The sequence below is a fragment of the Pogonomyrmex barbatus genome, unplaced genomic scaffold (assembly GCF_055798465.1).
Source record: "Pogonomyrmex barbatus isolate J1 unplaced genomic scaffold, ASM5579846v1 scaffold14, whole genome shotgun sequence".
Lineage (NCBI taxonomy): Eukaryota > Metazoa > Arthropoda > Insecta > Hymenoptera > Formicidae > Pogonomyrmex > Pogonomyrmex barbatus.
The window spans coordinates 175,500-197,379 of NW_028297110.1; the positions used below are offsets into that span (position 1 = coordinate 175,500).

At 34.0% G+C, this 21,880-nt stretch overlaps 1 protein-coding gene across 2 annotated transcripts in view; it reads left to right on the top strand.

Annotated features, from left to right (window-relative positions):
* LOC105424793 (adhesion G protein-coupled receptor E3) overlaps positions 1-21,880 on the top strand; it is a 69,227-nt gene that overhangs the window by 20,781 nt on the left and 26,566 nt on the right. For both annotated transcript variants that reach the window (XM_089073128.1, XM_011635223.2), the window contains one exon: positions 16,537-16,642. In XM_089073128.1, the coding sequence (XP_088929254.1) occupies positions 16,537-16,642 (106 nt within the window). The remainder of the gene's footprint in view (positions 1-16,536; positions 16,643-21,880) is intronic.

Below are 21,880 nucleotides of genomic sequence, written 5' to 3' on the forward strand. Positions count from 1 at the left end.
CTCGCGAAATGCCGGAGGAATTAAAAGTTGTTAAACTTTTGCTTTGTTGAATTAATTGCATTTGCCGTATCATTCCATAATAAAGGAATTCTTATATTTTATAATAAATCTTGTTTTTTAGATGTGCACTAAGTGAATCTTTGAGCGCAAAGCGTTTTATATGCTTGTAATATTATTTTTATGACAAATATGATGTTGTTTAAACCTTTTTGTGTTACACTGAATTTCGAATTGATTTAATATCAAATCAATCATAATGACTGCTATTTGTTATTTGATCTCTTATCTAGTTTTTAATAATTTTATATAATACTCGGGAAATTGAAATAGTACATCGAATTCGAACGGTACAATATTAGATTGACTTGGCTGCCAAAATTGCATCGATAAGCGTTTGGAATAGTCTGAAATCGAAATGCTAGTCACGAGAAGGACGGACGTGTGTGTGTGTGTGTGTGTGTGTGTGTGTGTGTTTTTTATGTATGTATTTTCGTTCTGTTAATTCAATTGAGAGACACTTCGTGACTTCGAAGACGTCTCTGTAGCGCATCATCGACAAGCGATCGATCGTTTGAATTGAATCTCATTTCTCTCAGGAAATCAAAAGCACGAAAGCTCGCCGAAATGTTCTTTTAAGATGCGCAATGCGCGACAAGTATGCTTATTTATGACGAAAATTACGAGAAAGATGAATTATATAGCAATAACGCGTCTTATTAGACCATTATTTTGTATTTGCCTTCGAGTTCAGTTCGTACTTCGTGTTTCGGTGCGAAACATGTCGGTACGATAAACGGATATTACTACAGTTTATGGATCAATAATGGTTTAATAAACTTCGTCCACGTCTACGAAAGACTAAACGTCTTTCTTCTTAATATTCAATAAGCTATTTGTTACAGAAATATTAAAGTGGATTAAAAAAGTTATATTTTTTATTAAATTTAAAGCTGACATTAGTAATAGATTTAACCATAAAATAAAATATGTAAAAAGATACTTATTTATATAAATAAGGAAAATAAATATGAAAATAAATAACGAAAGATTTAAATCTATTAGATTCAGTATTTAATTTAAATACTAATTTTTACATATTTTTAACTATGATATTTAAAACTTGTGAATATTATTTTAATTACTTAACCTTTATGCTAATCAGTTTTAACGATATTTAAACATTTAATTAGAATTTATGAAAGTAATAAAAATATCTTAAACTTCAGATTTTTATTATGCATAAATAGATTAACTTGAAATTCAAATTAATGTCTCTCGCATCACTGAGCCACTATGCAATTAGCAGTGTGACCTAAGGGAAGACACGATATTGCTGGAGTTAATTAACCAAGGCTGTCGATGTAACCAGTCCAATTAAGATAATAGACCAAAGGATCTATCTCAATTAGATCGAAGACGATCCATCAGAAATCGAAAAAAGTTTGACAGAATCTCATCTCGTGGTCGTACATTTATGAACAAAAGTGGGACACGTGAATAATAATAATAATAATATTACGAGCTGGTCGTGCGACGGTAAAGACTAAAGAAGACCTAAAAGAAGACCTCGGTAACAATTTTCCTGTAAGATGAACGCTTGCAACTGTACATGTACGGTGAACGGACTTTGGCATTTCACCGCGGAAATTGGCCGCATACTGCGAGCGAGACTAACGAAACGTGCCGTGCTGCGGCATCATGTATGCGACGTATCGCATAGAGTTGAACTAGCTAGCTATATAGTCTCAAAATTCAAAAAGCACGCGTTCTGCGGCATACGTTTTGCGCCATAAGTATATGTCATCGTAATAATAAAAAAATGCAATTTCGAACCAATTTTATCGATGCCATATTCTATCGATTTGATGACATCAATTTGTTATTATAAAAAGTGTTCTAGTTTGTTAATTATTGCAGATGCAAAAAGCAGAATACAATATAATAGAACCTATAAATGTTATATATAAAAATAATGACATATAATAAATCTGTTTTTAAATGAAATACTATAATTATATGTATATTCGTATTTGTATTTTTTCTCGTTTACTTTATATTACTTCTTTTTGCAGCACGAATAAAATTTACAGAGATCCATCGCGTGTAATTAACGCGCGTAATTTGTTCCCGTAGAGAATTATCGTTACCGCCGGGAATTTATCGTAATGCTCGTTACGTTCAAAGCAAGGTGAAATAGACGAAATAGACGACAGGAATGATAAAATCATTCGCGAAGATACAAAAGTTATCATAATTGCATCATTATCATGCGTCAGGCGCGACATCATTTCCCCGCTTAATTAAAGGGAAACCTAGTTTCGAAGCTGAAAGCCGCGCGTGAAGGTACAGGATGCCGCTAATTCTAGGGCGAGCCACGCCATGATTTACTATGAAAGTTATCGTGGGTGCACTTATCACAGCATAAATTATTACTCGTGCCGATAACAACTGCAGAATTGTTCAACTTCACATTCGCAATGGATTTCATGAGATCCGTTATAAAAGCCGTCCAATTTTCGGCGAAAATCCCGATAAACTTTGCTCCATGAGACAGAACGCGAAGTAATCATTAATTTTATTTCGCATTATGCTTCTATTGTAACTACCTTGAGTTTCACGAAGCGATAAGAGGATTCTACAAAATTTTATATAGAGGATCAAAATTTTTTCATTAAAATAATTCTAATAATCAAAAATAAATCACCTCGATAAAAGATAGATAGAATTTCTCTGCTCATTTATTTATTTTCTCGTAAGATAGAAAATAGCGAAGGAAAAATGATAGTAAGCATCGTACACGTGCACATTGTTGTCGTCGTCATTGTCGTCTCGCTGCAAACAAAGGCGAGGGGAAGCGAGATACGGTTGGCCTTAATTAATTGAAATGCATCAGGGAACGATATCTGAAGAAGATTAAAGCGACTCTTATAATGAGCTTTTCGCATTTTTATCACATCCGTCTATGTTGTCGCATCGCGACATAGTTTATCATCTATATGATGTTTGCAATATCGCGGTCGATCTGCAACGCGACGTTTTGCGACGCAGTTTTTAGAAAATTAATTTGGACGTTCTTTGACATTTTTCATCACGTTTCGTTTGATATTTAATCGTCGCATTTATTTCTCGGATTGTTCCGTCATGCCGGGCACAATTTTCATTAACGTACCAAGCAAGTTTGATAAACAGCAGTAAGTCAATGTATGTTCATGAAAATTAATAAAATATCCGTGTAAAACAAAATTTCATATATTGATTCCGTGCTAAAGTTATAAATAAATGGAGTGTAATGTTTTATGACGTCTACGCTTGGTTTTGCACGATCGATTGTTATCGCCGTCATTGCGAATCGGTGTGCTCGTTCTGACGGATTAATTGTCTCGCGCTCAGGCGATAATTATTCATAGTGCAATACCGCCAACTTGCGGAGACTTGCGGCACGCCATTAGAATTCATGCTGCATCACAAACGCGAAGTCGGACGAGCGACTATGGAGATCGATAAAATCCTTTCGCGTATTCTCGCGTGCCGCAGAAGGAAGGAAGGAATGGAATGTACGGCCTGCTTATCTCGTTATCATCTATGTACATTTGGATCGATGAAAGGTCAAGGACGCACTGTTTTTTCCCTTCTTCTTTGTCTTTGCGAACGAAAATTTGAAATGATTTTCCGGCCAAATTCCTGGCAAGAGCCAGGATTGCATTTTAATTGTATTTATGTTATGCAAACCTGGTTGTTAAATTTTGCAATACTGTATTTCCATAGAAACGGATTTATTGTATCGAAGAGATATGATCTAAATATTCATAAAATGCTCATGAAAATTGAAGGTGCCAAATTTAAGTTTTTTTTTTTATTTTTTTTATTTTTTTTTATGTTGCTTTAGTTTTACTTCAATTATTTACAAGAAATAAGTTATTCATTTTATTATCGCAGAAATAAATTTAAAACATTTATATAGTTCGATTCAAATATGTATAATGCGTAAGAGAGATTTTAACTTCACTGAAAAAAATAGAATGTTCTTATTTTATCTTTTAAATACAGAGTGTGAACAATGTTACACAATAAACATTATAAAATGGGGGAAAAAATTAATCGCTGAGAATTTCCAGAAACTGCATTTAGAGATAAACGAATTACTTTCTCGGATGCTAAGTGCACTAAGTGCAAGAGTTATTCACCATGATGCTAAATTATTTCTCTCTTGATACGATCTAACTTCACGTCACGGAATGTTATCAGTCGGTTAATGTATCTTGCACGATGCATTTCCGCGAAAGGCGGTTCTTAGCTGGTGAATCGCCTGTAGTGCTTGCGATCAGTCCACTTTCCGACGAGTATGCTTCCCGTTTCCCCGGTAATTTTCTTATCAGTTTCACCTTTCGAACTTTAATGAAGACGAACGTTGAAGAAGAAAGTTGCCATCGCCTCGGGGCGCTTGAGCTTTTATGCAAAACGTAAGTTTCCCGACTCGTGAATCGATCCGCCGCGTTTTCTAGCCACGTATGCCACGTCACAAAATACGCAGTTTAATAAAGAGGAAAATTTTTGCATCTTGTCGGACATTATTTTGTTCCGCTAATAAGAGAAAATTCTTATAACGAATAATTCTTGTTTCTTTTTTTTTTTTTTATTATTATTATTTTTATTATTATATTGTATATAGTTGTGAAATTATAGAATCATAGAATCTTTTCTATTTTACAATAGTTCATATGTAAAGATCAATGGCTTATCATCTTATTTACGTCACAATGCCTCGTAAATCTCCTGGAGCTTAGGTAATAACGATACCGTTTAGCCAATTCCAAGCTTTAATCATCCGGGGATATGGCGATATGATATATCGCGTGCTCGCGATTGGAAACGATCGGTCTTAACTGTCTTCGATCGGTTTTAACTTCCGGCCAAGATTTTAGTTGCGTCTCTCCTTTCCCCCCTCCTCCTCTCCCCCCCTTCTCTTCTCTTCCCTTTCTCTAGAGCACACTCGATATCTGCCAGCATCCGGGCAGAATTGTTAAGCCGACTGGCTCCTGACCTAATTAATAGCAGATCCGCCAATCCATCGCGGACTTCCGTCTTATAAATGGTTCGACTGCCCGTGATATTCGAGATTCAACAACGGAAGAGCCATTTTTCAGTTTTATTAGCGATTGAACACTTGCAATGTTCAGTTTTAAAATCTTTTTATTTTTTTAAAGATAGAGTTGTAAACTATGTTTTCAAAGATAATAAAAATGAAAAATTATTGGTGATACTGTTTCGTAATAAATATCGGACGAAATATCACGTGATGATTTCTGCATGTATTATTTTTAGACAAAAATACGATGAGCGACGTTCAGTAAATAAATATGTCACATATCTGGTCGAGAGTCGATAGTATAATTAACGCAGGACCATTTGACCAAATATATGATAAGCCTTCTTTGTGGCGAAAATAAATATTTGACATCGCAAATGCATTGCGCGTTGGTAAGGTAAATATTTGATAGATGAGCTTATTGGGAATTTTTATCTGTATATCACGTTATTAATTCTGAATTATATTGTGGTGCTGTTAAATTTAATACCTCAATATTAAACCATATTTCCTTTTCATCTATTTATTGTATTTTATAAAATATTGTAATACAATCAATTGGAGTGAAAGGATATTATAATATTTTCTTCGGCTTAATTAAGCAATTAATATTCATTATAATATCATACATTCCTCAATCTTTAAGAATGGATGTTATAATACGAGATATAGTGAATTACAGTAAGTTGAATGATCAGCAAGATATAAGTTTGAACAAACATTTATCGAAATTCTGACTCGGCAATATTACGGGATTCTTTAAGCTCGCTGAACGAAGTTTCGTAATGACAGTGATAAAGATCGCTCTGGTGGCTCGCATTCTGGAATTCCAATACGCTGGAAAGCAACGACAAACGTTCGCAAAAGTTCGCTGGACTTCTTTTAAATTTACAACGTTGACCCAGGTTCCTTCGCGACGTGGCGAAGATCTTAGAGGGATTTTTCGAGGTGGCGACGAAGCGAAATAAACTTGAGTGTTGGCTCCCGAATGTCAGCGCGTAAACAACGCGACGGGAACTTCACTTCACTTTTAGTTTTTTAACGTGACAACTCCGTAATGGCATTACCTTATGTAAATAGCGCGGAATAAATTTTTTAGTCTTTATGAACTTTTTAAAAAGTTGCTTGCTTGACGAATGTTAATTCGTTATGGTAATATGTGTAATTTTTACATTAGTAATTTTCAAATAATTTACGTGGATAAGAAATATATCTATGATAATATAAGAAGTATAAGAAATATATCTTTGATAATCATATTCCTTGTGGAAGAGATGTAGGATCAAGCGTTGACTTCTTCTACTGAAATCTTTCAAGTCGCGAGTAAATTTATGACTTGGAAAAAAAGTTTCTCCACAGATAAGATTATATAAATTTCTTGATAATGTCAACAAGGAGAGCCGTCTCTAAAAATTTTATGACCCTTCCTTTCATTTATTTCCCATTTATATTTTCTGTGTATATAATGTATATATTATTAAAACTGAAATAAGAAAATTTTAAACAAGTGCAAATAAGAAGTACGTTAATAAAGGCGCTCGTTTTTTCTTTTGAGGTTCCTAAATAAACGTAACGAACTCTGTAGTCTTAACAGTACACATATAATGCAGTACACATATAACAAGACACACACACACACACACACACACACACACACACACACAAAGAGATATATAGGAGAAGAAGCGTGCACAGCGCAATAGCACCCCGAGCGATAACGCGGGGCACATGGGAATTATATTACGGATTTAATGGAAGCTGACGTTAAACCGTGAAATGCTTCTGTCCATTAGCGGAGGTAGTCCCGAGATTCCGCGCATTGTATCTCGTCGGGAGAGCGTCGTGATAATAATTGAATTAAATTATCAAAAGTTCGGCCACGATTATCGTCGTGAGGAAAATTTCACAGAGTTTGAAAGCCGCGAAGATCCGACGTCACGATATTTTCTCTCCACGTATTTTCCGTTCACGTTAATTCGCACTGTCGAACTTTGCTCTTATCGTTGCGAGTAAAATATCCGTTTTATAATATAATTTTCATAATTTTCATAACGCAGATATGAATATTTTAATATTTTATTATACCATACTATGCGAATTTCTTCGAACAGTGCACCTTTCGTGAATTATATTCTTAGTTTTTAAATAACATATAATATAAATATTAAATATCTTAAGAGCGGAAACATTGATTTTCATTAATTTTAATGTTTTTCTCTTTCCCATTGAATTTATAATTGACATTTTAGTTTAGGAGGAAAAGTTACTTTAAATTCAAAAATGCTAAATGTTAAATTAAATTTTAAGTTCAGAAATTGTCAGATATGGCAGATGAATTATTTAAACGTGAAGTAATATTTAAGATAACTGAAATATGCATTTTGAATTGCATTTATGTCGCGGTATTGAGCAAAGTTCTGAATCGGCATTTGGGATTTTTTTTTCTCTTCGCGAAACAGCGTACGCTCGATTGTTGCTACGAAACCACTTGTAGCTCCGTAGATTTATTTCGCAAGACTTGCCCTTTTATACTTATACATTCTCGCTCATTAATCGCGACATTGAAAATGGACTTGGCGCAAAAAATCGCAACGAAGACAAAAGCCGCATTCTGCAAAGTCCTTTCCAATTGCGTCTCTCGCACGCATTGTTTGTTGCATGGTTGCAATTTTATTCTTGCTGAATTTACATTTTAACGCTTAACTGGCTTCTAATTACGACACACCGCGCTATAACTGATACTGTAATTTTTTACGACAATTCTTGCATTTACATTTACGTATTTCCGTTTCCTCATTACTCTTTGAGAAATGTGAAATAATATTTCTCTGTGCAAAAATTTCTTGAAAGATTTTAAGATTTCTTAAGATTGTTGTAATTTTTCATGTATCAAAGCGAAATGCTATTTTTTCTTTATAATAACTATATTATATCTAAACGATCCAACATTTTTCTTGTTAGAATAAAATTTGTCTCTTATATCATTATTATCCGAAAAAATTCGGATCTCGGTATAGCAGCACTCGACACTTGACAGACAGGAACTTAGTTTTTGCAACCCTCCGACCATCTTGTCGACCATGTTTTTCACAACGTTTACGTCCGTTGTGAATTCCGAAGATACTCCCGCCCGGCGATCATTGTTGATAGACGCGTGAGAAATTATTTACTTCAATCAAGCGGTTCGTGCGTAGCTATTGCCGTTTGAAGTAAACAATTCCTCACGCAGTATCTTACCGCGCGCTTGCATTTGCCGGTGGGCATTGCCGGACTAATACGGTGATCTTTTATAATTAATATCTCGATTATTATTGCGAATATCACAAAATGATATAGGACTTTTATGTTCATCTCGATCCCATCTACTCTTTTTCCGAGCGGTGGCAGAAGTAGGAACAGGCTGCACAGCATCGCTTTATGAAACAACTTGAGAAAATTTAAGAAAACTTAAGAAAATCTTTGACAGATTTGTTTTATGCTGATTTTGAGCTATTTTTTAATTACTCATGCCACTCATGTTAACTCTTCATGAGAGATCGTGTGTAAATACACTAATAAAACTTATTTAATGAGACGCGCGCTAACAAAGTATTATCGTATTATTATGCATCCGTTTGTATTTTTCTGTTTTTCTCCATTTTATTTTTTCTCCGTTTTATTGTTTATTTTTGTTAGTAATGTATAATCTCTAAGAGAGAAATTCTACAATTATTTACGCTAGTACATATGTATGTGTATATGTACATAATTTTATCGGATAGTAATCCCGTATGTAAACTACACGAAAGCGTGTTGATCTACACGAGAGAGATTTTCCTTCGTTACGAGAGTTATGGTAAATGTTACGCACGCCGTAATAAAATGGGTAGCGTATGCTCTTGCGAAAATAAAATATTTATCTTTCGGATCAGAGCTCGCGCAGGCACAGCACGAAGCACGAGCACGGCATTTCCGTTTTGCATTTTTATACAAGTTTCCGGAAATATTGGAAATTCTGCCTCGATAAGAAAACGAAATGAAGTTTCGAAAGAATTGTCCGTATCTTCTCTCGTTGATATCAACATCAATTTAATTTTTTATATCTTATTTAAATTATTTATTCAAAAGATTATTTCCAAACCTTAACATATTCGTTCGGACGTTCGGACGTTCGTTATTTTCCTTAACATATGTATTTCCTTGATTGGATTGATCGTTCATAATAGCAGCTTAATAATATCCGACTTTGTAAATCACTTTGTAATTACGTAAAGTTTCATCAGATTAAAGCGCGCAAGGTCTTTGTGGAAAGACCGTAAAGTTAATAATCACATCAGTTTCTTAGCTTCGTCGAACAAAAGTGAAGTGTCAGCCTGTAAGAATTTCGGTGCGCGATTGATACGTGCAAGCTCGCTAAAATAGCCAGACAGAAAAACGAGGGAGATACTGGATTCCACAGCGGGTATGAAAAGTCAGCTGGTTATAAAGCGACAACGTGATATGGGAACGAAAGAGATGGGGGGACGACGCGGCGCAACGGGTTGAATTTCAAAAGCTCGCGCGGCGACTCTCGCCTCTTCGTGCTTTACGGACTGGAAATGATGAGAAGCCTGTTCCGGGCGCAATTTATACTTCTTAACTCGACAAGTGTACCGCGAAATAATGTGCGGTGACTACGCGTAGAAATCCCAAAAGCACCTTCGGGACTGAGAATTTACGAAACAATCCAGATGCATCGTGAAATTTATTCGAGTAACAGTTTAACGGATTTATGAAATGTAATCTATCTTCCTATATGTTAAATGTCAATGTTTTGAATACATTTGAGAATATAGAGCTATGATGTATATTACTATGGATATTATATGAATGTTCTTAATATATATGTTATGGTCAAAATACATAAATATATAAGATCTATTTATCTATATCAATGTACTGTCATAATTCGACACGTCATACAATATTGTCATATAATTTGTTATATAATTGTCAGATCCGTTACCTCGATAAAAAGTGTACTCCTCACAAATACAATACGAGTCCTTCGAATGATGACGTTTAAAGAAATTGATGCTGCGTATGAAAATAATAATCTATTCTAATCTATTCTTTTAAATTAATTTTCTATAAGTAAAAACATTCTTATCGACAATTATTAAAGTACATTAGACCTTTTTAGATAAATGAAAAATTCACAACACATTTCTATTTGTGAAATCTATGAGATCTGAAGTTACAACATTCGCGTATGCATTCCTGAGTAACTTCGCGCGATCGTAAATTTCCAATGACCCGATGGTATAGTCAAGCATTTCCCGTTGGAAAAATAATGCAACATCCAACGGCGTAGTCGGATTTTATTCCCTTTATGAAAAGAGTTAAGTTAATGTAATAATGTAAAGTCGAATAGTGTTAATACTTTGTACGGATAAGGATTTAATTCGTTGTAATTTAAAACTTTATTTGTTTGCCTCTGTGTGTGTGTGTGTGTGTGTGTGTGTGTGTGTGTGTATCTCTACTATTTAAATCATTTCTTTTATGTTTTATAATGTCGTTATTGAATTCTTTTTGCGGAAAGAAATAAAGTTTCAAATTATTTTTGAAATTTCTTATGTTTTAATTTGATTCCAACAAGTTTTCTATATAAAGGCATAAATATAATTATATTATTGTTGTTTCGATTTTTTTTTGGTGAAAGAGTTTATTTTTCAAGTATTACATTTTTAAGTAACAGTGTAGAAAAAAATCTTACACTTCACGCATTCGCGCGATCGAAAAGCAGCACGCTCGATGCGTCAAACGACAAATTAGAAGTTGATTTCCGACGATTGTGTCGTTTAAAACATCGGGCCCTCGGGATTTCCATTGCAAATCCGTCTCGCGTAATAAAAACAACCGTCGTGCCTGCAAAACTCGATTCGTTTGCGCGACGCGTCCCGACGGTGACGCGAAATAACGGCGGAGCGAGCACAGATCCGCGCGGGCGACAGCTGCGCAATGACGACGGCTGTGTGCCGGAAACGAAATTTCAAGCAGTGATTTTGACAGCTCTTGGTCGATAAAAGTAAATTATTATTAATTAAACATTATTATTTAAAATCAGGATTATATATATTATATAGAAATCTTGAAATTGAAATGTAATGAAATGAAAGATAAGACAATCGAACAATTTAAGTTTGACAAATTTGATGTTATCTAATTAAATAATTAAAAAATTAAATTCTAAGATGTTTATATTATTAAACAAATGTTTATATAAGAAGATACAATTTTCAATAAATCATTAGCATCGCATAGAGGTATTGTGTATTTCCATATTTTCAAGATTAGGCACGTGAGGTGCTTTGTTACGAAAGTTGGTACGAAAGGATTTGGGTTAACAAGCGTGAAAGTTTTATGCCGAACAAACTTGAAGAAACTGTATCTCCCGTGGGCGCGATTTAGATCTAAAAGGGAACATTGAGCTGAAGAGAAGATCTCGTCGTCTTAAAGGATACCCTCGCTCGACCGTTTCTTTCCGCTGGTCCTCGGAAATGTCTTTTCGAGTTGAGCGCTATTGTTGTCGCGAGTTTTACCCATGAGTTGCCTCTTTACGATCTTCGTTGACAGTAAAAACGTTACAAGTTACAGCCCCCGATGTTCATCATTAATGGCGGCTGCGATGTCAAAACAACATCATATACCACTTACCGCTTACTTACACAAGGTTGTGATACGACAAGACGACAAGAAGTAATGCAAATATTTGACGAAGAGCTAAAATGACTAAAGAGAGAAACATAACAGAAATATTAAAATGATGTATGCGCTATCAAATTGTAAAAGTTTAAAAGTTTTATATAATATGTAATATACGAATATACGAATATATAATTATTACATATTATAATATTATAGTTTGTTTCTTATAATGCGTAGATACATAATGTAATAATAAAGGTAATAGATTTCTCATTTCCAAGAAGGCGTAATATAAGGGAATGTTTCTCTCTGAATTTTGCTATCAAAATTTCGATGATTTCTATATTGATCTTCTATATCGTTGCTTCTTCCCAAATTCTTTTATTGTCTATTTTCAAGTTTGACGCGTAGACAACGTTCTATCGACAACCTGGCATTTCAGTTTAAACGCGATCTCACGAAGACGAAGTAATTCAAACTGACGATCCTCTGAATTCCACCTGGTGGTGGTATCCTTTATCGAAACGGTATCCGATCGAACTGTCTTGAATATGTGATTACAGTGGCTTCTATCATCGATATCCAATAATACTTGGATAGCTGTCTCGTTAGCTTTCACCGCTTTTCGATAGAGTTGTCGAGATGAAAGTTCGCGGAAAATATCCACGTATTTTTGGATTTCGCGAATATTTCGAATACCTGGTCTTAAAAATAAACAACGAGAAAAAGAGAAAGAGGAGAAAGAGGAGAAGATTGCAAACAAAAACAATTATTTTGCATAAATATGTAATTATATTGTTATGCCCGCGCGAGTGGAGTCGAGCCGCCGCCGTTTGGAGTAGAAGCGAAGCGCTCTCCGGGGCAACGGTTGTTTTGTGTACAAAAAAGTACGGCGCGATGACTCGTGTCGATGACACGGACGTGTGTCCGCCAAATTGTTGTTGCGGATTAATTTGAATAAAGCCTACGTATTTTATTAAACGGCGTTGTTTATTGCCGAGCGCGGCTTCCTATCCCGGAACGCGAGTGAGTGCGCGTTAAGTGAGAGCGTCAGTGACCGCCGCGAACAATAACAATATCATATTTTTATCAAGCTACAACTTTGATTTAGATCTAGATGACCCTTTGTATATCATGTTCCAGGCAACTAAGTACGTAAAATTAGTTAGCAAGAAGAACAAGTAGACAAGGGAGAAAAGTTTCGCACAAGTCGATCCGTGAGTGTAAAGGCGGTCGTATTCTCTTCTCGAGGGAAAAGCGAACAAGATCGAGAAATTTTGGGCGTGAAGTTGTGTTGGGTAACTTGTCTAAGTCCGGCTTAGTTCCTCGAAGCTAGTGTAGTCTCCCACTCGAAGACTCGGTGCTTTTGCCCGAAATGCCTGAATTCTGAATATAAATTAGATTACGAAATAATATAAATAATAAGATAAATAAAAACGAAAACGAAAATTAGGTTACAAATTACAGCCACGTGAGTGTTGGTAAACATCAATTAAGCGAAAATGGATTTTGCTCGAACTTTGAAATTTGACTCTAGAGTAAAGTTTGAAATTTAATTCTATCCATCAGGACATTTATATATCTGCAAAATATAATTATAGATAATTAAATATATCGCGATATATGATTGAAGATTAAAACGATTAAGGTTTAGAAGGTTTAGAAGTTTGTACGTCATTAGGTTTGACGAAAGAAACGAAGTCTTCGTAAGTTCGTCCGATCGTAACTGTCGGAGCCTTGATAAATCGCGACGCAACGTCGCTGCTTATCAGCGACGATGCCCTTAATGGCGCTGTCGTCCTTCGAGATATCAGCATCAGCCCACTGAAAACCCTCGGACGTTTATTGCGCAACTTTCAAGCTATTTCTCGGTGAATACACCGAGTTATTTTCCGTTATATACCATATTATGAATATTCGCGTCACATGTTACTTGAGATTAACGATACTTGTTAAATGCTAATAATATTTTTTTATATAAGAAATATAAACACATACATAGAATATTCATATCGAAACAGATAGATGCGCATTTTTATATTATAAATTATTCATATATATAAAAAGAAATCAATAATTAATCAATTCTACATATACATATTATTTCATAAGCAAAATCAATTAAAATTAATATCGCAAATTAATTTTGTGACACACGCGCGAATACGTGTTGATGATACAAATAATATTTCGATGACTTTGAGATATAATTTCTTCTGAAACTTGGAATTAAATTATATTTATAAGATGAATGAGTCAGATGAGAAAGCTGGTAAAATAATTACGAAGCTACCGCCAGATAATCGAATTTTGCGTGAGATGATTCTCGTTAAAGGACAAGAAATAAAGGGCGATTCTAAGGAAAATCTCCAGAGATTTGCGGAGGTGAGTTTCGACTGTCCCTGTGGAAATTCTACGCGCGAATCTCTCGTTCCGCGTCCATCCTTGTGAATAATTCATAAAATGATAAAACTTTCAATGCTAAGCGAAAGCAAAAAAAGCACTGACGGATGCAAAAGTCGAGGAAGCGAATCATTAAGCTTTTCATTGCCGTTTCAGTCAAGGCCGCTTTAAATCGGTAATTTGTAATATATTAATAGTATAAAGCACGATTGGAAAGCTCGTTTACATTCACATTTCATTAAAGCTAATGATATATAATTATAATAATGTTATATAATTATATATTTTATATATATATATATAGTAATGTTAGAATAATACATACATTAATTAGTAATTAATCGTATAAAATCATTTAAAGCTTTTGTCTTCTATTTGTCTTATATTTTGGAATGAGGATATCGAAAATGTAGATTTTATCCATTTTTATTTAAATACGTTATTTTTTGATTAATTTTTAATATAGTAAGCACAGATATTTAATAATTGCTATTATATTATTTCTTTATTGATTTTTATACTTATACACTCTATTCTTATATTTTTCATGATTGATTTGTACATACAAATCAATCATAAAAAGTATCAACAAACGGATATCATACGGAAATACGATTGAGTATACGAGATTGAGATCCGCAAAGGCGGATTCGCAAAGGCGATGAATTCATCAGTTCTTGAATCGTTTCGGAATTTAATTTTCTTTATTAAAATTATTTAATTTAATTAAATAATTTTAATAAAGAAAAGACAAATCGCGCAAAAGGACACACGGTTTGTTCTCATATTGATGATATATTAGGTACATGTATACGATGTACGTATAACATGGATTTATGCCTCTCGCTTGTAGCCGTCGACTTAGAAAAAGAGATGCCGATATTCCCTCAGCATAAACTGAATATCGATACCACGCAAATGAATAAATCAAACAAATTTCGCAAAGTCTGTGCTCTTTCTCGTCATACTAATGTGAATTTACGCGATGTATTTATGAGATACACATTCCGTTTCAAAAGAGAATAGGCAAAAACATTTTATCGTTCGAAAGTATGCATATATATTTGTATAATTTTTATATATAATAAAAAAAATTTTCTTGTTATATATTCTTTCATATTTTTTTGTACAGTTTTTATAAAACCGCATATTTATATTTATATACCGCACAATGAAGTCTTAAAATTTTCCTACGAAACTGACAATTTTACAAAGTTAAGTATTTAGAATAAATTAGTAGTTTTAACATCGCGAAACAATTACAATACTTCCTGAAAGTATCCCGTAAAGCTACAACTACAACTATTTCTCTCCAACTATTTCTTGAACTATTTCTTGCATTTCTTTTTCTTTCTATTCTCTTTTTATAGTGTTTTACCAAGATATTAAATAAATTGCCACACTTTAGATATATCGTTTAATGGCTGCATTTTTACCGACAATTTTTACCGGTAATCTTTCAAGTGTGATACCTCGAACTCGATCTTCGCTGCCGGCTAACCTCGTTATTCTTAGTCTTGCCCATCGTCTTATTATTAATCGCATTTTTCCGGCGGTAGCCGTTCTTTGACCGGAATACCTCGCATCTTCTTTGAGATAGAAGAAGAGGGAGATAGCTCTCGTTTGTAACTTGTCCCTCTGTCGCGATCGTTCCTTTGTTTCCGTCAGCGATGGATTTCTCTCTCACTAGAAGCCGTTCGGCAGCGATTTATGAATTATTCACGGGACGGACGAATTATTCACGACGACGACGACTGCACGAACGGTTCGCGACACTTAATTGTAGGCAACCGAAAAGCGGGACAAATCCATAATTTAGGAGCACCACCGACTCTCGTCTCGTCTCGCTTGCGCTCTGATTGCAATAAATAAATGCGCGATATTTTTAACCTCTATATTAATTAATAAAGATATGATTATAATTTTTGTATAATTTTGTATAATTGCTCCCAAATAGATAAATAATAAATAAGTTGGACTCTCGCGATCTATCTATCTTTCCTCACAAACGTGAAGTGCTATCGCGCAGACATAATGTATTATTACGTTTATTTCCCCAATCTCTCAACTCTTTATATTACGTTATCATCCCAATAAGAATAATTCATGAGTAATCCTTGAAGGATATTATGGGCTATTTATGATCTTTTATTATTGGACCTCAAAAGAATTTAATATTTTGTGAGCCAAATAATTTTCTTTTCGGTTATTTTTTACACTTTTTTGAAAATGTTTAGTTATTTTTTAATTAAAGATAAATCATGCTTGGGAAAAAATTATATTTAAATTATTTTTGTCATAGTCTGAATAAAATTTCATGTCAAGAAAACTGTAACGCAGAGAATTTTTTTTACTAATTGACTGTTTTATTTGTGTTTTAGCCTCTTCTCCGATTTAAGAAGCTTGGCAGGCACGACCCTGATGAATCTTTTGGCAGCACTTTTCATGGTTCAGTTATTGTTCATCGTAGGAGCTGGAGGAGTTCAGGTATTTTTCTTTTTTATCACTATTTATTATCGAATAATTATAAAATATCTTTTCAAAAGAATTCTAGATTTATATATGAAAGATTATAAATATCACAATTCCTTTATAGAAAATGAATATGACTTCATGAAATATAATACGATTTGATACTTTACGAATAATATTATTATAATTGTTAAAAAGTTGTTTAAAAATTAACAGAACCGATTGATTTAAAACAATTATTCAAATATATAAGTGGAGAAAAGGGGTCGAAGTCGTGTCGATATATTATTTTTAATTTAACATTCTCTAGGATCTGTTAGTGCAATATTTGCATTGCCCCTTCGGATCCTTTTGTACAAACATAATGCGAAAATCGGCTCGGATCCATCAAGGTGTGAATTCCGGTGGCTGCTTTTGGTTCTTCCGCTTTCAGAGATAGAGATAAAGAGAGAGAAATTCCGTTTTGTCTGTGCTCGGTACACATTGACAAGAGAGCCCGAGGAAAGCTTTCGTCGAGACTTGCCCCGCACTAATGTTCCGCACTTGAATCTCCTTTAATTAAGCTCCGGGATCTGCGAGCTTGTCATGAGACGCGACAGATTCCAGAGTTTTCCTTTTTTCGCTCTTTCGTTTGTTCTTTCTCTCGTTTCACCTGGAAACATCCGAGAAGCGATGTCAGCGATGGTCAGGCGTCCTCGTACACGAGAATGCCTAACATTGCCACTCGAATTCTCCTGACGAGCAGGCGAGTTACGATGCCGGTTACCAACAAACGGCGAGAAGGCATTCCGCCAGATTCTCTCAGGCGATTATATCTCTCCGCGGACAGGAAGAGAAAAGTCGTCGCAGGAAAACGTTCGGATTGCGTCGTTTAGAAGCTCAAAGCGGAAATTAGCGGCATTCCTATTTCCAAGTTTTAATTGCGTCTCGATGACGTCGGGCTTTTCACCACTGGCGACAGGATTCCAGTATCAATAATATTTCTTACTTATTTTCCAAAAGTTTCGATATCGTATATGACACCATTAATTTGTCAAATTATCCCGCGATTGTTAAATTGACTATATCCTGCGTTTAATAACTCCGATGAGATTAAAACGGCATTATTGATTATCCTATCTTTATTAATTGTTTATTAATTGTTCGTATTATCGAGATAAATTAAATTTTGTAATTATTTTCAATTGAAAACAATGAAAAATATATATCAATTAACTTTGTTAATTACTTCTGAGAGTTTGACTGAGAGTTTGATCACCGCGACTCCATTATCGTTTTTAATAATATAATGATTCAACTTTTGTCTCTTTTGTTTAAATGACAATGAAAATATAATGTACGTAGGAAGTTTATATTATTTAATATTACATGTAATTAAAAAAAATTCATTTTCAATTAGAATTAGCTTTTAGATGATTTTTTTAAATGTAAATTATTCAGAAATGTAATGAAATTATAATTGTGACTTTTAGTAACTTACAACTTTTTCTAAAATAATACGATAGTTTCTCTTTAGAAACACGCTTAGTAGATATTCTCTGCGAATTTTATTACGTACATTGTAAAGTTTAATTAGTCGCCACGTAATCATGAGTAAAAAGAAATGGTGCGGAATATCAGTCGTGCGAGTCGTCAGTCGTAAAAACGTCGTAGATATTATTCACCGGCAAGAGTAAATTTTGTTGCATTCTTCCGACGGAAATGAAAAATGTATATATATTATGCGCACTTTGAAAGAAGCGAATGAAAAGAATTTCTCTTATATTTAACAACAATGAAACAAAAGCACGCATTTCTTCATTTTTAGATAAAGGAAAAACTCGCCGCATCTGCGACAATGTGTTTTATCATCATCGTAATTAGAAATAAGGCGAGATACAGCAAAGAGACAAAATGTATTTTCACACCGAAAAAATCCGTGTGGAAACGAGATTCTTTTTAGGTCAAATGTTATTCATTGTGATTATGCCGTTGCAAATAGTGGCTTTTGATCTTTTGAGATCTTTCTATGTGTATTTCGTTCTAAAAATGTAACAAAACACGAGAATCTTTTCATGTTATCCATCATAATATATATTTCAAGTTAATATTTTTGGCTTCATATTTACTGATTTTGCGAAGAATAAAATACTGTAACAGAATATTTTTATATTCTTTTTATATTCTTTTTACTCTATCAACGTAGAAAAAATTCCAATTTAATCTCGAATATAATGTGAACGAAATTAATTTTAGTTTTTTTTCATAATTTAAATATGTAATAAACTTAATTTAAATATATGATAATTCAATTTAAACGTATTTCTAATAATTACTTTGATAATTTTAATAGAAGAATATATTCGTTTTTTGTAAAATAAAATCTACGCGATCCTTTTTTATTTTTTTCTTGTCTTCGAATTAACTTCGTTTACACTTGAAAGATAATCGAGTAATAAAAGTTTAAAATATATATTTTTTCGTACTATGGATTTTCGTACTATGGATTTTCTCCGAAGAAAGTCGAACTAATTGGCACTTAAACTTTATTTTATCAATAAATAACAGATACTAATCGACAAAACGTATAAAAAGGGAGTAAGTTGGAAATAAATCGACGATTTCACGCGCGAACGGAAAAAGGAGAGGGTCGTTTAAGCCGAGTCAGTGCTTTTTCTACGAGGTGCTAAATTTCGCGACCGCGAAACGGGGCGAAGCTTACTTACCGGAAACGACCCTACGTGCGAGTAATATATCTCGCCGTACATGCAGCAGGGGGTGGAAAAAAAGAGTCACTTCAACGAAGGAACATGTACGAAGGAACATGAGCGAACGCGTTAGATGTTACGGAGGTCGGAGTGCCGTCCCTTCGAGACAAGCCACCCTTTCGTGTAACTCTCTAATTGTGATCTTGTCTCGTGTCGGTATGTATAAGATAAAGACGAATTTACACCGAATGCAATGGGACGATGAGCAAGTTTCTCGGGTAATGTTGAACTTGACGCAAACTCAACTTGAAATTATATCGCAACGAAAAAGCAAATCAACATCAAGATAATATATTGTAGCAAAAATTAATTACGATTGATAATAGTGACTAGTTATATTTTAGAAATTGATTATAATCGAAAATCCTGATATCGTAAATATCAAAATTACATTGGTTTCTCAGTTGTAAATAGGTCAAAGCTGGTCAATGGTATCGCGTGTAATACGCACAAGTAATTGCGCTTATACGCGTACCGACCTATCATCTATTATTGATTTTCTCAGTTCAGTAATATTGAATTTTCCTGCTCAGCTGATTTTACTTGTTATATGCAGATATCATATATAACCTGATCAGCTGATTTTGACAAGTTAATCATCAATAGCGAATTTTAACTGTCACGTGCAGACGTGTAATTCTCTCTTTTTTTTTCCTCTCTCCAAATGAAAATGTAAATGAAAATGTAAATGTAAATGACAACTTACACGATACATCATTGCGTACGCGAAATTATTGAATCGTTATCCGTGCAGCAAACCACCCATTATTATCTCTTTACGAAACGCGATTATTTTGTGTAAATAATTATTCTGCGGATAACATTTATCGATCCACGTGAGCGATTAATTTTATAATCAATTCGATTCATAAACGTGTCGAAGCGACGGCTATTTTTTAAAGTAAATATTTTATTTCTTACGTAGGAGTCGAAAAGACAAAAGAATAGAAATTTTAAATTTAGATAAAACCATTTGTCGTGACATTTAAAGATTATAATTATTTCTTCAAGCGATGTTTAAACTAAAACGTAATTTCGCGCTTTGAGTTTTTTGCTGATTTAAATAATTTAATATTATAAATTTTAAATCGACGAAAGTAATTTATTCATCATTTTCGGACCGACAATATTAAATAATATATGACTCGTCGAATGAAGTAACAAGAAAGTGTCTTATATTTGATCGTTTATCAATAATTAATTTGAAATACGAAGAGTAGAATGTTTGGTGTGGACTTTATGGAAGCGTTAAATATTTTGGAATAGGGGACGAAAGTATCTCGAAGATCTTTCATGTCATGTGACATTTAAATTCGCTAATATTGATGAATAATATTGATTGATTACTATTGATTACTATCGATGAAACTCGATAACATGTACGCTTAAGCTTCCATTTTGACATGTTCTTCATGTTTGATATTAATTAATCTTTTATAGAATTTTATATTAAATTACTGCAGTACAAATTATGGCATTTGTATCCTGCATATAATTGAATTTAATTAAATTTAATAATTAAATATAAATATAAGGAATACAAACATTGAATTATGCATGTTAAAAAAAGAGAGACTCATTTTTTATTAAAGACTTAATAATTAAATTTACACTTTTTTAACAGTTCTCAACACATTATTTAATACACGATTGACGATAAATCAACATCTCGAAAAACTGACAACGATAAAATAACTTGATTATTTTTTTATCTGACAAGATAGTATATCAGTAACGATATTTTCCGTCAACAAGACAGATGCAATGAGTAGGGAGGAGGAGTTTATTAGAGACGACGAAATCCCATTTCGTCATACAGCATGACAGAGATAAATCTGCGGTTGTAATTTCACGGCCGTCATGGAGCAATTCAGCTTTATTGTTACCCGTCTCGGATTCGTAAAAAGGATTGAGCAAAAAATAAATTCAACCCGCGACCGAGACCCCTCGCGTATTTTCTTAGTCTCAATTTCGAGCAACTTCGATACGCAGTTCTCGTTTCTGCGAAAATCGGAGAGGGTGAGAGAGAAACGATAAGAAGAAATGGGAAAGAAAAGGATTGATTTATCATTCTGGAGCAAATATTAGTGAAATAAAGAGAAAGAAGAGAATATACGAATATTATTAGGATTTTATAAAATAAGTAGGATTTTAAAGCGAAAAGATGAACATCATTTTTCTAATGTCGTCTGTCACAAATGATAAAGCTGCTTCGAACATAAATCTTCTTTCTTTCTCTCTTTCTTTCTTACCGGAAAATTATTCTATATCGATATAGATTATGGATTTGGGCCACTCCGTGGCACAACTTTTATGCTTATATCGCGCTATACATTCCCACGGCACTTCCGGTTCCGACCAATAGAGCAGTAGAGCACTTCGAGGGCGTCTCGCAATCTCGATATATCGCCGTTCCGCATTAAGTCAGACACGTTTACAGAGCTCTGTACCGCAGCTAGGGATGCTGACGAGATAAAGTCCAGCAGGCGAGGTAACTAACTAACCG